This window comes from Phacochoerus africanus, chromosome 11 (assembly GCF_016906955.1).
Source record: "Phacochoerus africanus isolate WHEZ1 chromosome 11, ROS_Pafr_v1, whole genome shotgun sequence".
Classification (NCBI taxonomy): Eukaryota; Metazoa; Chordata; class Mammalia; order Artiodactyla; family Suidae; genus Phacochoerus; species Phacochoerus africanus.
Window position 1 is genome coordinate 69,676,318 of NC_062554.1, and position 23,603 is coordinate 69,699,920.

Below are 23,603 nucleotides of genomic sequence, written 5' to 3' on the forward strand. Positions count from 1 at the left end.
GCCTCCGCGCGCCTCCCTCTCTCCCTTCCTCCCCTCCCCCTCCCCCTACCCCCACCCCAATCCGTGAGCGATCTGGCCCCGGGAGGCTGGGGAGCAGCTGGAGCGCGGCCGCCGCGGCAGCACTCTGCACTGCCGGCCGGAGGCGCGGTCCCTAGGCCCGGAGCTCGGGGCAGGCCCCTGGGGAATTGGCGCCGCTAGCCCGAAGCTGCGAGGTCCGCCCCTGCTCGTCTCCGAGGGCGCGGAGGTGAGCAGGTCCGAGAAGGGCGCGCGACGAGGTGTTAGCGGCGGAGTTGGGGGAGTTGAGGGTCAGGATGCGATCGGCGCCACCCGCTGCATCCCTTTTCCTGGGATTCCGCGACTCTGCGGCGCCCGCCGAGGGCTGCCGGGTTTCCTGGTCCCTGGCACCTTGAGGCGGTGAGTGGGAAGGGTGGGGAAGGGTATCTGTTCCACAGATTCCTCCCCTTACTTCTCCTGGTCCTCCCGGGGCTCCCAGAAGGTCCTGGGGTTGGGTGGGCCCAGGAGAAAGGAGGCCAGGAGAGACCTAGTCTCAGATAGGAGGGGCCCCAAAGGGGCCTTACCTTACCCTCCCTGGTAGTCTCCTTATGGCTTTGGGTTCTTGCAGCCCATTTCATTGAAGATCCTGCGGCGCTGCTTTTGCGAACGGATATTTCTAGTAGTCATTTTGTTTATTACCCACTGACGTGACCTTGGCGTGTTTAGGCCATTATGTGTTAAAAAGTAATTGACCTCTTCTTTGAGTGTCCTAAATTATCTGAGCCCTGTATTCAGCCTCAGCCAAAACTTGTTGAAAATTATGCCCTAAAAATCTTGCTCTTAAAATAGAGCAGGGAGATAAAGAGAATTTTTGTCGAGAGGTTTCTCTTTATCTTCCCCACCCCTTGGAGAAGGATTGGTGTCAGTTTTTACTCCTCAGGCGGTACGTTTTTTAGATGGGATAACTTATTCTAGGCCATGGTTAATTGTCACTCATCAGCGTGGATCAAAGTGGGAGAAGTAGAATTCGAACTTTTGCCCCATCCCCATCCTCTTGACTGATTACATTCCAGTCCTGTTAACTGACCCGCTGCTACAGGGAACATTTTTAGTTCTCTCAAACCACGTCCCCCCACCACACCCTACACACCTTTTGTTCACCTTTATTATGTCTTCGTCATGTTGATAGACACATTTTTTTCTTTAAGGCCCTATTTTTGTTGTTGTTTTTGTCTTTTTAGGGCCGCGCTGGCGGCATATGGAGATTCCCAGGCTAGGGGTTGAGTTGGAGCTGTAGCTGCCGGCCTATACCACAGCCACAGCAACGCGGGATCTGAACTGCCTCTGCGACCTACACCACAGCTCACGGCAAGGCTGGATCCTTAACCCACTGAGCAAGGCCAGGGATTGAACGTGTGTCCTCATGGATGCTAGTTGAGTTAGTTGACTGCTGAGCCATGATGGAAACTCTGTTTTTTGTTTGTTTAATAGACACTTATTCTGTTATATACAGCTGAACCTCTACACACAAACATGATTTAAGAATTTCTTTTTGATTGGGAAGGAATTTAGATCTCAAGAAGTTTTTCCAGTTTGCCACGTTTTCTGGAAACCATTTAAGTGGGACTTTTAAAAGACCCTTGAAAAACATATGAGAAAAATTGGTTCAAGGAAACCAGCAATTATATTTCAAAATCACTTATTAAGATAGCCAACCAAGAGTTGGACAGAATTGGGGCAATTGCTCTTCCATAATTCCTGCACACTCAAATCTACCCTGGGTAGCAGAAGCCAGTTCAGTAGAAGACAGGATGCAAACAGGACATTGTGGTATGCCAGACACTAAGGTGGGCACAATTAATGGCCTGGCAAGTGTGTGGAATGGTGAGGATCATAAGGGGAGTTTGAGAAGGGATGAGAAAAATAACTGTAGACAACACAAGAAGTTAGGTTGGAAACCATGAACTTGTATTGACACCAACTACATGACTTTTCTCAGCAGCCATATGGGAATGGATAAAGTGGCTTTACCCAAGAAAACTTTTAACACTGATTAGACTTAGCCGTGTTTTCCCCCCTAAGGTGGCTTAGGGTCACAAACTAGTACTACAGATAAAACATTTAAAATTTTTATCTACATTTTTTTTTTATCCTCCCACACTTGAAAGGTATCTCATGGACACCAATTTCCCAGTCCTAGCATTATTTACAAACCTTACGGCTAGTAACCCTTGTCTCATTTACTTAATGTTCAGTTTCCATCAGTTTCAATATATGCCAGTGTAAACACCATGACTATTTTGCATGGGATTGAATCAGGAATTCCATGTTTTATGTCAACTTCAATGGTACCATGGAGGCCAAGGCAGGTTAATTTATGTTAACCTGGATTTGTTTCATTTTTAAGAGAATCTTTTTGCCACGGGTTTATTCAGTTCTCTTAAAAATGGTGGCAGGAGTTCCCATCATGGATCAGTGGAAACAAATCTGACTAGTATCCATGACGACACAGGTTCAATCCCTGGCCTCACTCAGTGGGTTAAGGATCCAGCATTGCCGTGAGCTGTGGTGTAGGCTGCCGACACGGCTTGGATCTGGCATTGCTGCAGAGGCTGCAGCTCTGATTCGACCCCTAGCCTGGGAACCTCCATATGCCTCAGGTGAGGCCCTAAAAAGACAAAAACAAAACAAAATAAGAAAAATGGTGGCAGTCTTTTACTTTTCTTCCTTTTGGAAGCAGCATTTACATAAATGGATTAGATTTAAGTCTAAAAATGTGGGCTCTACTCAACTTTCATTATTTTTCTGCATGTGATCATGATAAAGGATCAAGACATCCTTCACATTTTTAAGGAGAATCCAATTTATAGTTTGTTAAGGCTCTATTTTTTGTTTGTTCTGCAGCTCTCTCTGTTATTTCAAAGCTTAAAAGCTATCTTCAGAAGAAAAATACTCATCCTAGATATTTTGCAGGATATTTAGAAACGTAATTGGAAGGGCTGCAGTTTCTTTCTCTTAGCTAGTTGGTTTTTTAAAGGGTGAGGGAATGAGACAATATCAATAATGATGACTTGAGCTAACTGTGCAGAAATGAAATGAAAGCTGTGTCTCTGGGTCATTTTTTATTGTATTGGTGACATGGAAAATAGACTTGTAGTAAATGACATAATTATATATTAATACTGAAAAAAAGCAGCACAGATGACAGCATTTTTCAAAGAAAGGATCACATGTAAGTGAGAAAGGTGAGAAAGAAGGTGCACCAAAAGTTTGACTGCAGTTTCAATAAAGAGCACAACGGGGCCGCCAGGAGATGCCTGTATTCTGTCTGTGCTCGGCCAGTAATCATGACATTGACATATCACTTACTCCCTTTGGACCCACATGTCTTTGTCAGCAAAATGAGGGATTTTATCTAGAGACCTATTACATCTCTTTTTGGCCCTGACATTTTTGTATGTATTTGAAAACGAAGGATATTTATTGCATTCTTATTTACTATGTGCCAGGCATTGTGGAGGTAGTGATGGATGAGACAAAAATGTGGTTCTGCCTTCAAGGAGCTTATTGTCTGGTAGGGGAAATAGTAATGGATAAAGAAACAATTACATAAGAAAGGAAACTTAGCCAGGACTCAGTAATGGATAAAGAAACAATTACATAAGAATGGAAATTTAGCTAGGGCTCAGTAATGGATAAAGAAACAATTACATAAGAAAGGAAACTTAGCAAGGGCTCAAAACAAAGCAAAATGGGAGAGAACTGTTCTACTGGAGAGACATATTGTGCAGGTGCAATGTATCTAGGATGGGAAAGTGATCTTTACTTCCAGAAAAGGATACTGAGGCTAGACTACAGGGAGTAACAGTCATACAGGATGACATTGGAGAGGTGTCCTGGGGCTAGCCAGTTCATTCAGAGCATTCAGGTCAGGTTCATTCAGGTCAGGAAGGTGACTGTAGTTCAAAATGCAACAGGAAGCCCATTGATTTTTAAGGAGGTGAAATACATCATCAGATTTATGTTTTAAGATGATCTTAGCTGCTGTTTGGAGAATCGTTTGGAAAGAGGCAAAGGAGTAGAGAGACCCGTTAAAAAATGTTTATAGAGTTCAGGTGAGAGGTGATACAGCTGGATTAAGTTGGTGTCATTGGAGAGAGATTTAAGAAATATTTCAGAGAAGAGAAGTTGGTGTTGGATTTTATGTCCCATTTTATGAGGGAAAGCAAAGGCTTGAGGATCACTCCCAGATTTCTGGCTTGAGCAACCAATGCGTAATGACATTATTTACTGAAAGGAATTTTGGATGAATGCAAACAGGCCTGGGTAGAAAAAGAACTTTGTTTTGAACCTAAGTTTGAGATGTCTCTGAGGAGGTCATCACCACACTGGAACATTCTGAATATTGAGTGTTATGGGATAACAGGAACAAAAAGTATGCTGTGCTGTGAGATGACAAATTTTAAGGAATGGCACTGCCCCTTCCAAGAAAATGAAGAGAGGAAATTGCAGATAGCAAGTGGAACTTCTGATTCGGCTCCTGCCTGTGTGGGAAAGGGGAAAGGGCTGCATATGTATGTTCCAGCTTCCAGCGTTATTCTCTCCTTAGGATTATTTTTCATTATTTCAAACAACAATGTGAAAAGGAGCGTCATCGAGGATCAAAAAGCCACATCTGTTATCTCCAAATACCAAAATGAATATTAGATTGAATCTTGACTCTTTTGGTAGAGTTGTTTTCTATCTTGGCTACATGTTAAAACACCTGGGATCTAAAGAAAAAAAAAATCCTGATGCCCAGGCCGAACCCCAGACCTATTAAATAAAAATCTGGGTAGAAGGGTGGTGGCGCCTAGGTATCACTATGTGATAAAGCTCCACAGTGCAGCTGGAGTTGAGCATCACTGCTTTAGAAGGTCATTCTCTACTGTGGTAAGAGGCAGCTCTGAGACTGCAGTTCTGTTTCTCCACTTACCCAGGGAGCAGAACCCTCTATTGCTCCTATCGCACCCAGCAGAGTCAGCAAAACTCAGGTCACAGTCTGCTGTGTGTGAAAGTCATTGGGGCTTCTTTCAGGACACTAAGAGAGGTAGGATTTTTTTCCAAGAGGATTTTACCCTTGACAGTTCTATTAAGATTTGAGTAATAACAGTTACTGCTGGTGGCAATTTTTTAAAATTGGGTTGTGGTGATGGTTGCATAACTGTAAATATACTGAAAATTATTAATTTACACATTTAATTAGAATAGGTAAATTTCATGATATGTCAATTACATTTCAATAGAGTATTTTTTTTAAGTTGCTGTATATGTTTCAGTGTTCATTATTTCACAGTATTGATTGGATGGCCAGGAAGCCAGTGCCTGTTATGTGTCACTGGAGTACTAACACCAAGCCGAATGCCTGGTGGAGAGGGCTTAATAAGACATTGGGTAGGGGAATGGTTGGGGAAGAATGGCTAGATAGATGGATGAGTATCTCTATGATCTTTGATTACGGACTGATTTGTAAATTGATGTCAATCACCAGAGATCCCTAAATTTTATAGTGCCAGTGGGCATTGTTGCCATTTGGAACCTGTTTTACAATATGGCATTGAAATTAGGGAAATGGGTTTATGTAGAGGCTAGAATACCAGCCCTTTCATAGAAGATTTTTTATGAGTTACTGAACCACAGAAAAACCTGTATTTGCTAGCGAATAAAAACAGGTATTCTTATCTAAAAGTACCATCTGTAACAAGGTTACAAGATGAGGAAATTATGACCTGCTAACTCCCAGCTTCGTTTAGACATCCTCCCCAGTCTGGTTAACATGCAGAGCAGTGAAAGCCCAGGTCTGCACAAGACGCATGGCTGTGTTGACACAGCAGGCTAAACTGTGAGGTGGATGGAGGGATGTGTATAGCATCTCCTCTGGCCTAGATAAAGAAGAGAAGTGGGTGGGTGGGGAGGTTTTGTGGGATGTAGTTGCTTTAATTTATTGAAGAATATCCTAAAAGTTTTTATTAACTGAAGTCCTTGGGTAATACGTTTTTTAAATTAAATTGCCAGACTAACCAGATTTAACCAGAAAGCTTTTTTGTTGAAAATCTTCCTAACAAGAATTAGACTGCTTTCTTATCCTAGTAATTGCAACATAATAAAGTTTTGTTTTGGTGATTTAGGACCTAGAAATGTCAAAATCATACCCATATAAAGATATATGCTGAATACATACCAAGCCTAAGAAATATCTTGGAAGTTACATGAAATTTTGAATTTGTCTCATTAAAATCCTGGTTATTTGAAAATTTTGGAAGGCTTGGAGTTAGTCAAGCTTTTGTTTTAATGCTAGTATATTTCTTTTCTGAAAACTCTGGTTGGTTCTAAAAAACATGAACATAAAAAGATACTCAGGGGAGTTCCCATCATGGCAGAGCGGAGGCAAATCCGACTAGGAACCATGAGGTTTCGGGTTCAATCCCTGGCCCTGCTCAGTGGGTTAAGATCTGGTGTTGCCGTGAGCTGTGGTGTAGGTTGCAGACTCGGCTCAGATATGGTGCTGCTATGTCTCTGGCGTAGGCGGGCGGCTACAGCTCTGATTGGACACCTAGCCTGGGTACCTCTATATGCCACAGATGTGGCCCTAAAAGGATAAAAGACAAAAAAAAAAAAAAGATGCTCAAATCTAAGTGTGAAATATTAAATCACTTGCAAATAATGTAGTTTATAAATGGAATTTCAAAGAATAAATCTGCATAGTTTTAATAAAATTACTATTTCATAATTTTGGGGAAATGATTTTTAAATGAGGATGCATACAAATTACCCAGGAGTTTCAGCTGAGGGAAAGAATTCAATCATCTTACTTAAATGGATTTTAATATTCAAACAGTGAATACCTCATTACATTAGGGTGGTTATTCTCAAACTTAAATATGAGGAGTTCCCATTGTGGCTCACCAACCCAACTAGTATCCTTGAGGATGCAGTTCAAACCCTGGCCTTGCTCACCTAATCCAGGATCCGGTGTTGCCATGAGCTGTAGCACGTGTAGGTTACAGAAGTGTCTTGGATCCCATGGTTGTGGCTGGCTATGGTGTAGGCCAGCAGCTGTAGCTCCAATTCAACCCCTAGCCTGGGAACTTCCATATGCCAGAGTTGCAGACCTAAAAAGAAAAAAAACTTTACTGTGTATCGGAATCACCTGAGGGCTTTTAAGATTAAAGCTTGCTGGGTTCCACCCCCAGGATTTCTGATTTAGGAGGTCTGGGGTGGGGCCTAAGAATTTACATCTCTAACAAGTTCCCAGGTGATCTTGAAGCTGCTGCTGCTGCTGCTTCTGTGACCCACTGCCTTAAGAAATCACATTCTAGGAGTTCCTGTTGTGGCTCAGTGATAAGTAACCTGATCAGTATCCATGAGGATGCCGGTTCAATCCCTGGCCTCACTCAGTGGGTTAAGGGTCCAGTGTTGCTATGAGCTGTAGGGTAGGTCAAAGACCTGGCGCAGATCTGACGTTGCTGTGGCTGTGGTGTAGGCTGGCAGCTGCAGCTCTGATTTGACCCCTAGCCTGGGAACCTCCATATGCCTCGGGTGAGGCCCTGAAAAGACAAAATAAATAAATATATGAAGGAAATCACATAATTTTTTCAAACAGAATTTCAGCTTTGCCTCTGGTGTTTTCTAAAGGGCTTAAGAACTTCTTCCACAAAATAACAATTTAAAAAAAGTCCCACCTCTCCCCTCAGAGAAATTCTTCTTTGTCATAAACAGTTGGGTTTTGTATGTTTATTTAAATCTGGAGAGAATGTAGGGGTTATCTTTTTTTAGCCCAAAGTAAACATCACCATTTAGTTACAGAAAATTTGAATGGGATATTTCATTTGAGGATTAAGGAGACATCTCTGCAGCAGTGAGCTTGCCCCAGGGTACTTTTATCCCCTCCCAAAAAGGTTTTCTCTGCTGCAGGCCTACAGAGCCCTACTCATAGAGTGCTTCTATGTTAGTGGTTCTCGACTGGTAGGTTTTATAGGCCAGTAAAATAAAAAGGAAAGCGAGGATCTATATGGGACTGCCAACTGAAACAGCTGTTATAACCTTATGAAAAAAAGGACATTTTGACCCTGAAAAGTAGTTAAGACATATTCAAAGTAAAGGACAATTTGTTCAATTGAAAATTTTATGAAAAACTCCCTACTGTATCCATATAATTTTTAATTGCTGTAGACTAATGATAGCTTCATATATGGGAACCAGTGCCCTAGCTCTTTCAAAGGAAGGTCACAGAAAGCCAAATTTAATTTGGGATCCTTATAGCTTTAAGCTAGAATGAACCTGTGGTACACTGTCATGAACCTGGCTTGAAGACATTCTGTGTAATTTAAAGACTATTTTGCAAGTACAATTTATATGTCTATTTTTGTGTATGTATTATATATATATATATATATATATATATGCACACAGAAATATATAATGAAGAGGAAAGGGAACACTATGATATTTTCTCTCACCGATTTGCTAGAATATCTTTGTGCTGATCGTACAATCTAGTTGTTAATCATATGCTGATATCAGGATTTTTTTCTGCTTTTTATTCCAAGTACAGCCTGTCTCTTCCTAACTAGGGTATAAACAACTTAAATGTAAGCACCTTGATTCTCTTCATCTCTTAAGTGCAAAACGCACAGTGGCCTGAATATATTCATGCTGGGTCACAGCAGGAGCATCTGCCTTTAGATTGTAATTGTGTCACTCTTTGTCAGTGGAAATGTACCATGGAAGGTGTTTATTACTCTTATTTTGTAAACTTGTGGGCCTTTTTCAGCGATTGACATTATTCACTTCTTATTCCTTTTTTGTAGCTATCACAATTGTAAGCCTCAGCTCAGCTGTTAACCGAATGCGCCAAAGTGATGGCTTAGCTAACTGGAAATCGATGAGATTTTGTTCCAGTGTCTCGGCACCCATAGTTTGTGGAGATGAATTGCTTTTAGGTCTGAGTGCGAGTGAGATCCATAGGACACAGACCCACTCCTCGGCTCTTTTCCCCTCTCCTCTAGAAGCAGTTCACACCTTCAGAACGTCTGCAGAGCTCCCAGCAACCGATCATGTTTTGTTTTGTTGTAGTAATAAATTTAGGTCTTTGGTTGGCTTTGATCTAAAAAGTGGAATTAGGGAGTTCCCACTGTGGCTCAGCATTTAGCGACCTAGTATCCATGAGGACGTGGGTTCGATCCCTGGCCTCACTCAGTGTGTTAAGGATCCGGCTTGCCGTGAGCTGTGGTGTAGGTCCAGATGTGGCTTGGATCCTGCATTGCTGTGGCTGTGGCACAGGCCTGCAGCTGCAGCTCCGATTGGACCCCTAGCCTGGGAACTTCCATATGCCGTGGGAGCAGCCCTAAAAAGAAAAAAAAAAAACACCAAATAAATAAATAAATATGAAAAGCGGATTTATTTATTTATTTATTTATTTCCAGAATTCCTAACGTTATAGCTTTGGATTTACCTAAAACTGTTCTAAGCTGAGATTCGTATTTTAATTGTTTAGAGTTAGTATTTCTTTTAGAGACTATCGTTATGGGTGACATTTGGTGACCTAAACAGTTTTAAGATTCCACATACAATGTTTGCATTACAGTTTTATAATAAGCAGAGGTTGGAAGACTCATATTTGAAGTCTGGTTGTGTTCTACAAACTGCAAATTGCTAAAGTTCTCTTCATCTAACATGGGCATAATGTGTACTTCATAGCCATGTGAGAATTAAATAAGGTAGTATATATGAAAATATTGTGAACTATGAAATAGCACACAAGCATATGGCATTATTATCAGATGCTTTCAGCGACACACAAATAATCCATCTCAGATCCATTAAAAGTTGGGGGGTTTTTTCCTTCTTATGAATGCTTTTATTTTCCTTAAAACTTTGATAAAAAGGTCTCATTTATTAGGCCAACTTCCGTTTATAGTCACAGTCATACTCCTTAAAGGGTTCAGTTAGAACTTGCCATTAGAAATACGGTGTGAATAAGGCCCAGACATGTTAGGGCAGAATCCCCTATTAATATGTATAAAACACAGTATAGTGAGGGACCCAGAGATGACATCATTAGGTCCTAATGTATTTTTACCTGTTCGTATTCTGATTTGCAGAAGAGGTTTGAACTTGCTTTGTAAAATAAGCAGGTAAGTGATACTTTTTTGTTTTTCATTTTTTTTTTTTTTCATTTGAAAGGGTCTTGATCGTCATGATTCTTAAAGATTTTGTAATTCTTATATCTGGGGAGATGCTACAGTCTACTCAGAAGAACTTGGGACTGGGGTAAAGAAAGGAACATGGGTTCCTGCATGAGAGTCTAGTACTTTTTTACCCTCAGATAATATATATGATTGGGTGAGTTGGTCAGTTCACCTTGAATTGGTTAATAAAATGAGCATTGATTAATTACCTTTGGTTCCTTCAACGGCTCCTGATTCCCCAAATAGCCAAGGATATCTCAAAGAGGATGTTGGCAGTTTTGTTCTATCCTGGTGCCTTGGAACCCCACTTGCTCTTGTAGATGCCGGGATCACTCCAAGGGAAAGTGGATAATTACTCCCCCTTCTGTCTTGAAAAGTAGGAAATGAACTGTGTAATAGATTGAAAAACAGTGCGTTTTCTCCTTTCCCAGGATCCAAGTTAGACATTAAGATGATTAAGTAATGCTCAGGAGCAATGACAAGGTCAAAAAAGACATATGCGTCAGTATTCATAATTTCATCATACTGATTAGATGGCCAGGAAGCCAGTGAGAATATACTAACATAAACACAACTATCACTTTTCCACCTTGCCTTCGCCCGCGTAACCAAAGAAAAAGCTCTTTCTTAAATTCCTAACATATACCCACATGACACATGCCTTAGTTGGCCTTCCTGGGTTCTAATCCTGGTTCCTTGAGCTTCTCTCTTGTAACCTTGTACAAATCAGTTATTTTCTGCGTGTGTCAGTTTCCTCATCTGCAAAATGGACATGACAATATTAGTACCTATCTCAAGGGTAGTTGTGGGATTCAGTTAGTTCATTTGTAAAGCACAAACAGCTGTACGCTGTATGAGTGTTAGTAATATTATCTTTCTAAAGATTAATTTATTGACGTATTTGGAGTCATTGAACATGCTCCATTTCTAGGGTAAAAAATTGGATTTTCCTGGCTCCAGAAATTTCAAATTTCATTTATTAAAAACCAAAAAAACATGTTTGTTTAAAACATTCCACCTGTTCCTGTAAAATGCATTAAGTTCTCTGAAGTGATCCACATACGCTGTTTGTATAAAAGAAATTGTGCAATGCGGATAAAATGGAACAGTATTTTCCATCCAGTCTGCACAGTGACACTGATTCATGGCAATCTGATTGGTGTTTTTGAGCAGGTTACCGCACACATGAACCTTTCAGATGTTAGTCACTCAGATTAAAAAGTGTTAGTCACTCAGATTAAAAAGAAGTCGAGGAGTTCCTGTTGTGGCTCAGTGGTAATGAACCTGACTTGTATCCATGAGGATGTGGTTTGATCCCTGGCCTTGTCCCATGGATTAAGGATCCCTTGTTGATGTGGCTGTGGTTTAGGCTGGCAGCTACAGCTCAGATTCAACCCTTAGCCTGAGAACTTCCACATGCCATGGGTGTGGCCCTAAAAAGATTAAAAAAAAAAAATTTGACAAAGTTTTCTGGAAAAAATAACTGCATCAGATTCAATACAACCAATGAAAAAAGGAGGAAAAAAAGATTTCATAAGTATTTTGTAATTAAGGCCATAAACACATTACTAACCCCCTTTTCACAGGGAAGCTGTCCTTATGTTAATAGGACATAGGGTGAATGATATGTCTCTAGTATTTAATTAATCCTTTGTTATATTTTAGTGCCTATTTTTCTTAAACTATTATTTAAGAGTCAGAGTTCATTTTTTGTAGTAGCTGATTTGGTTTATTCTCATTTAATAATAAAGTCACATACTGGCTACTGAGGAGAGCATAGTTTACAGACCCCACTCCAAATGACTCTAAACAGTTTGGGATTGTAAATAGTTCTTCATTTGCTTATTACTGGCTTTCCATCTTCGGTTGTCTTATACACTATGATGAACTATAACTGTCCTTCTCTACTTCTAGCAGCATTTCTAGCTTGTTACTTCCAATCTGCCGAGAAGCTAAATAATCAAACTTAATAGAACTGTGTTTTTTAATAAGTTGTCTGCTGATGAAAATTTCATTTTCTTTCCTTTTGTGTTCTAGAGCCTTGCTGTTCAAAGAGGGGCCCAGAGACCAGCAGCATTGGCACCACATTATTAGAAATGCAAAATCTGGGGCCTCACTCCAGACCTACTGCATCAGAATCTGCTTTTTAACAATATTCTCAGGTGATTCATGTGCATGTCAAGCTCCACTTGAGCACATCCACTTTGTGACAGTCCATTTTTCTATTTCAAGATGTTTTTAGCTTACAAATTCTGTCTTGCTATGTTCAAGGCTATATAGCTTGCCCAACAATTTTACCTCTAGAAACAAGGGACATTGTTAAAACGTCTAGAAGTTTATTTATATTTGGTGATAGGTGCAGAGACCAGCTCAGCAGGTGAGGGTTGAAGAACAGGCGCTATAACACTTAAGAAAAGATTAACATAAAACAAGACACAGAGACATTTAATTTAATCAAAGGTGGGAACCAGGGAACTCAAGATCTCATGGACCAAGAGCACTGCCTCAAGAAACCACACTGTTTTTATTGTGTTCTTTAGGATTACGTCAAGTGAGGAGGGGGCTGCAGGTGCCGAATAGTTTTTTAAAAGTCATGTAGCTGGTTAAACTCTTACTCTGACCTTTAAGCATTTAACAATCATGTGTAAAGAGGAAGCCTGGCATCAGCTATCCATGCATAGCATCTAGAGAACCACCATTATGCTTCCACAAAGGTGTGCCTAGGTCCAAACATTCTCCTTGCTGATGCATATCCTGCTAGACCCCTCATAAACCCCTTGGGGCCATGAGGCTCATCATCCTCTTATCTTAACAGGACCTATCATGCTGTGCAAACGGCATGCCCATCTGCACAGGTCCGGCATACCTAGACCAATTATGTCCTCATTCAGCTGACCACATGAATGACTTTGGTCTTAGTTCTTAAGCTTAAATTATTAAATTATTAAATTATTAAGCTTAAATTATTTACCAACACAGCAACTGTTTTTCAAGCAAGACAAGATGGAATTTTCAGGATAGAAAATAGAAGCAGAGAGGCTATGAAAAGATTGTAGAAACATGTCTCCCAACAGATAGTTAATTGATGAGTGTGTTCTTTTCTCTCCCTAGGACGTCCCTGGTGACCTTGGAAGAGTCCGTATCATGGAATCGATCTCTATGATGGGAAGCCCTAAGAGCCTTAGTGAAACTTTTTTGCCTAATGGCATAAATGGTATCAAAGATGCAAGGAAGGTCACTGTAGGTGTAATTGGAAGTGGGGATTTTGCTAAATCTCTGACCATTCGACTTATTAGATGTGGCTATCATGTGGTCATAGGAAGCAGAAATCCTAAATTTGCTTCCGAGTTTTTTCCTCATGTAGTAGATGTCACTCACCATGAAGATGCTCTAATAAAAACAAATATAATATTTGTTGCTATACATAGAGAACATTACACCTCCCTTTGGGACCTGAGACATCTGCTTGTGGGTAAAATCCTGATTGATGTGAGCAACAACATGAGAATAAACCAATACCCAGAATCCAATGCGGAATATTTGGCTTCATTGTTCCCAGACTCCTTGATTGTGAAAGGATTTAATGTGGTCTCAGCTTGGGCACTTCAGTTAGGACCTAAGGATGCCAGCCGGCAGGTATGTATTTTTAAATTTAATTCTTATTTACCTGGTATTTTGTACTTAGTTAAACAAATATGTATATTTAAAAACCAGGAGTTCCCTTAGGCTCAGAGGGTTAAGAACCTGACATAGTGTCTGTGAGGATGTGGGTTTGATCCCTGGCCTTGCTCAGTGGGTTAAGGATCTGGTGTTGCCATAAGCTGCAGCATAGATACCAGATGCAGCTTGGATCTGGCATTGCTGTGGCTGTGGTGTAGACCCCTAGCCCAGGAACTTCCATATGCTGCAGGTGTGGCTGTAAACATAAATAATTTTTTTAAAAAGTGAGTTAAAAGCCAAATTCTGATTCTTTCCAATGATTATCATTTTGTAAACTACATACAAGCTCCTGAAGATTCATGGCCTGACTTTGTATGGGCTCATTTCTGTTCCCAAAATTATGTGAAAAGCTGAGAAAATAATTTGAATTTACCTGTCATAATCAGCTAATTCAAGAAAAAGGTAAGAGTGGTAGATGAATAATGGGCCATCTCCTTGCTTCCTCAAAAATAGCAGCAATCTCAAACATGTCTTTTTTCTTTCCCTCTCTCCCTCCCACCCTCTATTCTATTCTCCCATCTTCCTTCCTTGCAGCTATTTGGCAAACAGTATCCCAGCTCTGTATGAAATTCTAATATGATTCCAAGAAAAACGCTTTAGAAGTACCCTTCTATTTTACATAGATTATTCATAGAACTTTAGTACAGTTTGTTTCAAGAGTAGGTTGTAATCTGCGTAGGGAAGGTAGAAGCAGATTGGATATCTGTTTCTCTTTTATTCCATGGTTCTATCTAGTTTAACTTGAGAATAAAGCACTGGGAAGCACCATCAGTGCTTTTGTGGAATGAGAACTTTTGTAAATAAACACATAAAATAGTGCACCTTAAAAATCTTTCAAAAATGTGTTTATGCATTATAATGAAGCATGATGGTAAGTCATTATTTTTGTCCATAAAGACAGTTGAGTAGATGGCTTAGAAAATCAAGTATTATATCGATGTATGCTATCAGAATCATGATAACCATTCACTTTCAGGTGTTTAATTTGCAAGACCTGGTACAAGAATATATACTTACTTTCCTACTTTCCTAGAGGCTGTTTCTGCATATCCACAAAGTTTTAGCAGTGGATACAAATCAAGCAAATTAGAGATAACCCTGAATTTAATCCTTTGCCTGTATTCATGATAATTGTAATTATTCAACAACCAAAAAAATTGTGGAGCAGAGATTAAGTTCGGTGTGAGCTACAGGAAGAGTTTCATTTGTATCTTACAGTCCTCGTGTCTTTATGACTGATTTATTCTTTTAAGTTTATTATAAAATTTTACAATCTAGTTTATTTTCCCAGTGAATTTTCAAAAAGTTTAATTCACCATTGTCACAGCTGTAACAAACTGAGACTTGTAATACACTGATCGGTAATAAATTGAGAATGCTTTTCCTTACTTAGTATATATTTATCTACTGTCCCTGTTCCATTTTAGAAGTTCATGAACATTCATGTAATAGTATAGACTTTGTCGCTTATCTGGCTAATGTTAGATAAAATTAATAATTTTAAGAGCTCTACATTCACACCATTATGTAACTAGGTTTAGCTGGCAAGCATCTCAGTGTGGTCTGTTCCAGAGCCCTTACAGAAACATCTTCAGGGGTATATTTAGGAATTTGTTTTTCCTGAACATTGCTCTGAGAGTTTATAGCAATATTTTCTAACTGTAATCATGGCTCGCGCCAGCAATGAACTTAGTGCTCAACAAATATTTGTTTAATACTCAAATACATTAATAATATCTAAGAGGTTTTGATAGTTTGCAAGCCCACTCTAACCCCCACTGATCACAATCACATCATTAGACTTCCTATAGAGGTAACACCTCTTAGAAATGGCAGTTACTTTACTATTTAAATTAAGCCTAATAATGCCATTTTTCTCCCCCCAGATAATAGTATCCTCACTTAAAGATGAAAAATTTCGTAATTCCGACTGATGAAATATACTTGAGATTATCCATGGTTTTGGTGAATTGGTTTCTAAGCCAAAAGATAAATTTTATAGATAGTACAGATCATGACATAATTTAGTGGTTTTAATCGCAAACTCAGCCACCCAGAGTCCATACCCATCTTTTCCCTTATAAGGCAGTACTTACAATCACTCTACTGGGCAGAATCACTACAGTCCTAGTACTGAGTACTGTCCAACAAAGCCTGGAGAGCCAGCCCCACTGGGTTTCCTGCTGGAGGGAGAGAGCTGGGTGGGGGAGGGGCACGGCCAGCAGCTCAGACTCCACCTAGGCTGCTGCAGGGAAGACCTTAGCTTGTGGGCTTAGAGCCTTGTCTAGAAACCTTTCTTCCTCCTGCCTCCCTTTACCCTGAGGACTTCTGATCCTCAAGCCAGATTTTTGGGCATTTTGTTTTCATGTCATCGAAGGTAGCAAGGACTTTGTTGTTTTTATGACACTATCAACCTATAAATAGATTAATAAATTAACAAATGCTTTATTCTTAATTTTTTGCATCATCCAAGGTCATCACAAGTGATGCTCCATGGATTAAATGTTTGTTTCTATTTTTATAAGTAACAGTAGTAATGATGAATCTTCTGGGTTTTTTTTTCCCCCACAGGTTTACATATGCAGCAACAATATTCAGGCTCGACAACAGGTTATTGAACTTGCCCGTCAGTTGAATTTCATTCCCGTTGACTTGGGATCATTATCATCAGCCAGGGAGATTGAAAATTTACCCCTGCGATTATTTACTCTCTGGAGAGGGCCAGTGGTGGTAGCCATAAGCCTGGCCACATTTTTCTTTCTTTATTCCTTTGTCCGAGATGTGATACATCCATATGCTAGAAACCAACAGAGTGACTTTTACAAGATTCCTATTGAGATTGTGAATAAAACCTTGCCCATCGTTGCCATTACTTTGCTGTCCCTGGTCTACCTGGCAGGTCTCCTGGCAGCTGCTTATCAGCTTTATTATGGCACCAAGTATAGGCGATTTCCACCTTGGCTGGAGACCTGGTTACAGTGTAGAAAACAACTTGGATTACTCAGCTTTTTCTTCGCATCAGTCCATGTTGCCTACAGCCTCTGCTTACCCATGAGAAGGTCAGAGAGATACCTCTTTCTCAATATGGCTTATCAACAGGTATGGAATATGCTTGATATTTATCTGATGTTAATAAAATACTTGATTAGTATAATTTGTAAAATATGAGATTTAAAATAGTTTAAAACTTTACATACTTGGTAATAGAAATTTTGGTATATAAATATACGCTAAAGGGAGGGGAAATAATTGTTCTTTAAACAATGTTTTATGCATAAGAATTACATGGCTAATTCAGAATCATTTAAGGTAAAAGCTGCTGCCAGAATAAAAACAGAAGTGAAGAATTAGGTTTCTTCTTTCTTTTTTTTTTTTTAATGATACGATTGCAGTGATTACTTTCAGCATCCAACAGTTAATATTTTATAATTGGCCATGTTCCACAAAATAATAAGGCAGCTTTCATTAAACATATATAATAAAATTAGAAATCACTGAAAATGTAAAATAGAATAGGAAGTCAAGATCAGGAGACACACACAAGGTTTTTGTTATCAAATAGCAGGAAAGATACTGGTTCCTCAGGTGAAGCTTTTCTGGCACTTAGCTCTTCAGGAAAATCTCAGGTAATAGCTTCATGGAAGGGGCTTGATGATGGAATAGACTATGATTTTCCTCAATAATTTCCATTCAGCAAATATAAGGTCTCATTAAAGCTCTCTGTGGCATTTCTCAATAAAAACTGAGGACATCAGCAAACACATGTGTAAAAGCTTTAGCATTTTATAAAGAAGCAAGGCATCATGGTCCAAATATGTAGCATCCAGCACTTAAAATTGTTTCAACAATAAAACCTAAAATAACTTGAAAAAAAAATCACTAGATTGACATTCTTTAAGCTGTTCTCTCTAGACATAAGCACTTCTCTTAACTGAATACTAAGGCTTTGATATATGCTCCATCAGCTTCCTCACCTCCTTCAAATCTTTTCTTCACTTTGTGGACACAAATAACCAATGAACAATCAATAATAAGACTAGAAGAGCATTTTATTCATTCTAAATTGAGGACAATAGCCTGGGAAACAGCCTCCTCTCAGGAGCTCTGAGGGGACTGCTCTGAAGAGGTGGGGTGGGAGCCGGTATGTGTATGAATTTTTTGGATAGGAAATGAATGTAGTCAAGCATACATCTTTGATAAAAGATTATTGTTAATCACAAAGGACGGATATCTCAAGTTAATGATTTTAGTGCTTTTTTCAGTATGGGAAGATGCAAGAATCTGGGGTCATTGCAATTCTTTCTAAAATACAAGTCTTAATTCAAAGCACAGAAAGCCTCATCCGTTTTTTGTGTTTGTTTGTTTGTTTGAATTCCCCTTAGGGCCCACCGTCAATTGACAATGGGTTGTGACTGAACCCTTTGTATAACTTGATAAAATAGATGTACAATGTATGTTTCACAGGCTATAAGAAAGGCTGGGTTTTGTTTGTTTTTTGTTTTTTGCTTTTTAGGGTCCCACCTGTGGTATATGGAAATTCCTAGGCTAGGGGTTGAATAAGAGGTGCAGCTTCTGGCCTATGCCACAGCCACAGCCACAGCAAGGCCAGATCCAGACCAAATCTGTGACCTACACCACAGGTCATGACAAGGCCAGATCCTTAACCCACTGAGCCAGGCCAGGAATTGAACCCACATCCTTAAGGATACTAGTCAGGTTTGTAACCTGCTGAGCCAAAACTGGAACCCCTAGAAAGGCTGTTTTAGTTAGTATAAAGTTCAAGCCAAATCATGTATAAACCAGAATGACTTCCCCATACCTCAATATGGGAAAATTTTTCATCAAGTTCTTATCTCTTCAGAGAGGCCTTCATTGGAGACCATTTCACTTGCTTTGACTCAGCCCTGATATTCCCAGCCCCTCCTACTTCCCTGCTCTGCCTTCTCTTTGTTCAGTGAGATTTACCACCTTCCGACATAATTTGTATTGTTTATTATATTTACTGTTGTCTGCCCTCTCTCATCAGAATACATGTTCCTAAGAGGAGAGCTCTTTATCCATTTTGTTCAGTGATAAATGCCGAAGGCCTGGAACTGTGCCTCACACATAGTAGACACCCAAAAAGCACATTCGTGGGAGGAAAGGATGAATTGGGAGGGTAGGTAGATAGATCCAGGTTGTAATTTCTGGGTGGACTGGAGTATGCTGTTATTCTCTATTGTTGTATAGACACAAAGGAGATAATAATAGTCTTTTGCCACAGAGGAGCTCTATGGCTCTTTTCTGGACATTGGTATGATTGCTTCAGGGAACTAATGGCTAAGAAATACCTTTTCTCTTTTTTTTAAATTTCTAGTAAGAGTTCTCTTGTGGCACAGTGGGTTAAGGATCTGGCATTGTCACTGCAGCAGCTTGGGTCGCTGCTGTGGCACAGGTTTGATCACTGACCCAGGAATTTCCACATGGCCATGAGCACAACCAAATATAAACAAACAAACAAATAAATAAAATTTCAAATATGTTTGGTTAACCAAGTTGGACAAAAAGTTAACCTGGTGTTAAAATCTTTTCCATTAACATATTATTTAAATCAAAGCTTTAACCCGAGGAATCCAACCCTTGATTTATACTCTAATCATATTGTTTGCATATAAGTAGGAAATTCTAAAAGTAGTCCTTATGCAGAATACAACAATTCAGAGTTAATCATGTCTGGCTTGATTATAAATGCATTTATCAACGTAAGGGGAAGACGTAGAAAATGAGGAATGAGGCGGTTGGACAGCTGGAACAGTATATTAATGAGGCCATTCAAGTGGATAAATATTTGAGCTCCATTGGGGAAATCCCCGCTTCCTAGGGAAAAGAAGGTAAGAGATTAATCAACATATAAATATTCCTTCTGTGAGAGAGGAAGACGGACATAGTTTGGAAATTCCCTGCATGGATTCTAAGTTGAACTAATGCCAGAATGTACCCAAAATATTCAACCAAGTTTAAACGGACTTGTAAAAGAACCTGAAAACTAAGTCTGACTGCCAGTACTTCTTTTGTGTCCACTTTTGTGTTGCTCTGGAACCAACCGCTCATATCTCATGGTCTTGGAACACACAGGGTCCCTCTCACCATGATGCATTGCAAATATGACAACAGATAAACCCACCCCTCTCACAGGTGTCTGAGGAAGGAGAGAATCTTTGTCCTCTTTTCTTTGAATTCTCTCTTTCCTTTCCCCACACCTGGAAAAATACCATCCAGTAATAGGTTCTCTATAACAGTTTGTTAAATTGAATTATTGCCACTTAAATATGTCCATATATGATATATTCTTAGGCCAAGAGTGAACTGTGCTGAATCAGTTAATGTTCTACCAAATGAAGGAAATTTATGTTTGCTTTCTTGCTAGGTTCATGCAAATATTGAAAACTCTTGGAACGAGGAAGAAGTTTGGAGAATTGAAATGTATATCTCCTTTGGCATAATGAGCCTTGGCTTACTTTCCCTCCTGGCAGTCACCTCCATCCCTTCCGTGAGCAATGCTTTAAATTGGAGGGAATTCAGTTTCATTCAGGTACATGGATTTGTTTGATGAAGGATTGGTTGGCATAAAATTTACAGTTAAATATAGTTGAATTTTAAATATGCTCCTTATAAAAGAATGCTTCTAAGACTGCTATTTATGCATCCAGCTTATGGAACACATATTGCTAGAGGCCAGCTAAGGACCATTCTGGTTTAGTAAGTGAAAGACCAGTACGGGATTTTACTGGAAGGCTTTGATAGCATTGCCTACTATGTTACAGATAAAAGTTATTTTAAAAAGAAAAAGAAAAAAAAAAGAAAGTGGGGGATGAGTGAGCTCAGATCAAGTTTAGCACCAAAGTCAATTATTATTAGCCAAATGAATGAAGACATTTTATATTTTCAGTCACCTTGTTCTGTCTAGAAAAATCTTATTAATTGTAATTCATGTGAGGAGAAGCACAGTGTGAATATTTTAAAGGAAATGTGTGTAGATACGTACAAATGCAAGCAGTAGCAAAACTAGGTTAATGGATTATGACAGTAACCAGCCTTATGAATCTTGTTAGTACATATATTTGGTACATTAGTCATGGGTGTCTATAAAGTGGTTTCAAAATAACATTGTGTTCTTTGATCAAACATTCACTTTCTCTAGTAATAACTATTTAATAATTTGTGTATTTAAAAAAGATGTAACTCAAATTTAGATGTTACCTAAATTACAACAAAATCAGCATTGGTTGAATCCAAATGGTTTATAGTACGATATGCAGATGAGTGTCATTTGGCCACACACTAAATTTTGGGGGTTTTTTGTTCATTTGTTTGCCTATTCACTTGAGCTATGTTTTTTTAAAGTGATCTAAAAGTCTCATTCAAATTAAGGGCATGTCCCTCATCTAAATTTATTTTTCCTTTTTGAAGGAAAGAAAATGTGAATACTCTCCTAACTGCTGGTTTAATTACAGCCGAAAAGAAATAGAAGGAGGCCCTCTGATAAAAGATGCTAGACAGGTGCAAATTAGCATTATAAATTTAGATGAGTAATTGCAAGCAGAACAATTTTCTGCTTGAGAGTCGATCCTTTCCCAGTGAAGTCAGATATTACATTATTATGCTGATTTAACATAATAACATTATTATGTTGGTGTAACATAATATTATTATGCTGATGTACCATTTTATGGAACGTAGACCATTTTTCAAACAACCAATTAAACATAATGTAGGGAACCCAAAATGCTGACCTTTTCGATTTCAACCTGTAAACTGTATAACGAAGTATTCTTAATCTCATTTAATATGGTCAATAAATACACGTGTTTGAAATGCTATTTATATTACATATTAATACTATGATTTTTCGGGAGTCCCTGTTGTGGCTCAGTGGAAACAAACCCAACTAGTAGCCCTGAGGATATGATCCCTGGCCTTGCTCGGTGGTTTGCTGTGGCTGTGATGTAGGCTGGCAGCTGCAGCTCTGATTTGACCTCTAGCCTGGGAATTTCCATATGCCACAGATGTGGCTATTAAAAAAAAAAAAAAACTATGATTTTTTTCATATTTATCTTCACCTAGTGTGTGTACCATGGAAATGCTCTTCAGCATTTAGTTTTATTATATATATGTATGTATAAATATATGTGTACATATATATAGCATATATACACACATACACATTTTTAAAAATATATGATGGGTAGAAATGTGGATAACCTTTATAAACAAGTTTTGCAGTTTTTATCAGTATTCTTAAGGGAAAGCCAGGTGTTTGGGCCAATAATCCCACTATTAGAAATCAGTGCTAAAGAAATAAACCAAAATAAAGAAAAAGCTTAAAGTGACATTATAGTTGAGGAAAGTAGGAAACAGTAAATGGTCAATAAAAAGGAATGGTCAGGTAAATTAAAGGACATCCATTCGGTGGAATATTATATAGCATTAAGGTCATGTTTTCATATTTAATGACGAGTAAAAGGCTCTGGATATGAACAAAATTACCAGAATATTATGGCCTCATTCGTGTAAGGGAAAATGTGCATATAAATACATAATATATATATGAAAATATTAAAATTATTTAATTCAGTAGAGAACAACTAATAACTCAGAAATTAAGACACATTGTATTATTGAAATATAAACATGGGTACAGCTAGATGGCTTACTTTGTGAGTTCAGATAATTTGCTTATTATTCTTTGTGTCTTTTTCTTCCTCCCCTCACCCAAGTCTACACTTGGCTATGTCGCTCTGCTCATAAGTACTTTCCATGTTTTAATTTATGGATGGAAGCGAGCTTTTGAAGAAGAGTACTACAGGTTTTATACACCACCAAACTTTGTTCTTGCTCTTGTTTTGCCCTCAATTGTAATTCTGGGTAAGATCATTCTACTCCTTCCATGTATAAGCCGAAAGCTAAAGAGAATTAAAAAAGGCTGGGAAAAGAACCAATTTCTAGAAGAAGGTTTTGGAGGAGCAGTTCCTCATCTCTCACCAGAGAGGGTTACAGTTATGTGATGATAAATGGTGCTCCCTGATGCCATATAAAGTTCTACTCATGCCATTATTTTTATGACTTCTTTCATCTTCAGTTGCAAGTGCACCATCAAATTGCTGTTGGCTGAAACCTGGTCAGTGAGATCTCAACTGAATTAGTAGTAGAACTTTCTTGAAATTTATTTTCACAAATGTCATATCTTGCCAATATGAGCTTTTATGGTTAACTTGTTGAAATGTAGGTATGTTTTTTCTGTTTTGCACAACTGTAACACTTTTGGTGTCAAACTTTATTCCATAATCAGGCAGAAATATTTATATATAGTCACTAAATATAGATACAACATAAAAAAAAAAACCTTCAAACCAGCAGAACTTTAAATTTTGGGGAGTTTTTCATTTTCACTTTTTTCCTTCTTTTGGCTGCCCCACAGCATAGGGAGTTCCCAGGCCAGGGATCAGATCTGAGCTGCAGTTGCAACCTATGCTACAGCTGTAGCAACGCCAGATCCTTAACTCACTGGCCAGGGATTGAACCTGTGTTCCAGTGCTCTAGAGATGCCACTGATCCCATTGCACCACAGTGGGAACTCCTGGAACTTTAAGTTTTAATATAATTCGATGGATATGTTTTTTT

General features: G+C 38.9%; 1 protein-coding gene across 1 annotated transcript; it reads left to right on the forward strand.

Moving 5' to 3' along the window:
• Positions 1–77: 77 nt before the first annotated feature.
• On the forward strand, positions 78–23,278 carry STEAP2 (STEAP2 metalloreductase). Its single transcript, XM_047753612.1, has 6 exons — positions 78–244; positions 12,261–12,385; positions 13,335–13,859; positions 16,515–17,042; positions 20,350–20,514; positions 22,700–23,278. The coding sequence occupies exons 3-6, from the start codon at positions 13,368–13,370 to the stop codon at positions 22,985–22,987; spliced, it is 1,473 nt and encodes a 490-aa protein (XP_047609568.1). The 5' UTR covers positions 78–244; positions 12,261–12,385; positions 13,335–13,367; the 3' UTR covers positions 22,988–23,278.
• Positions 23,279–23,603: the final 325 nt, after the last annotated feature.

Coding starts and splice junctions, on each gene's coding strand:
- STEAP2 (XM_047753612.1), top strand. CDS start 13,368: ATGGAATCGATCTCTATGATGGGAAGCCCTAAGAGCCTTAGTGAAACT. Junction 13,860..16,514: donor CTAAGGATGCCAGCCGGCAG/GTATGTATTTTT, acceptor TTTCCCCCACAG/GTTTACATATGCAGCAACAA. Junction 17,043..20,349: donor TCAATATGGCTTATCAACAG/GTATGGAATATG, acceptor CTTTCTTGCTAG/GTTCATGCAAATATTGAAAA.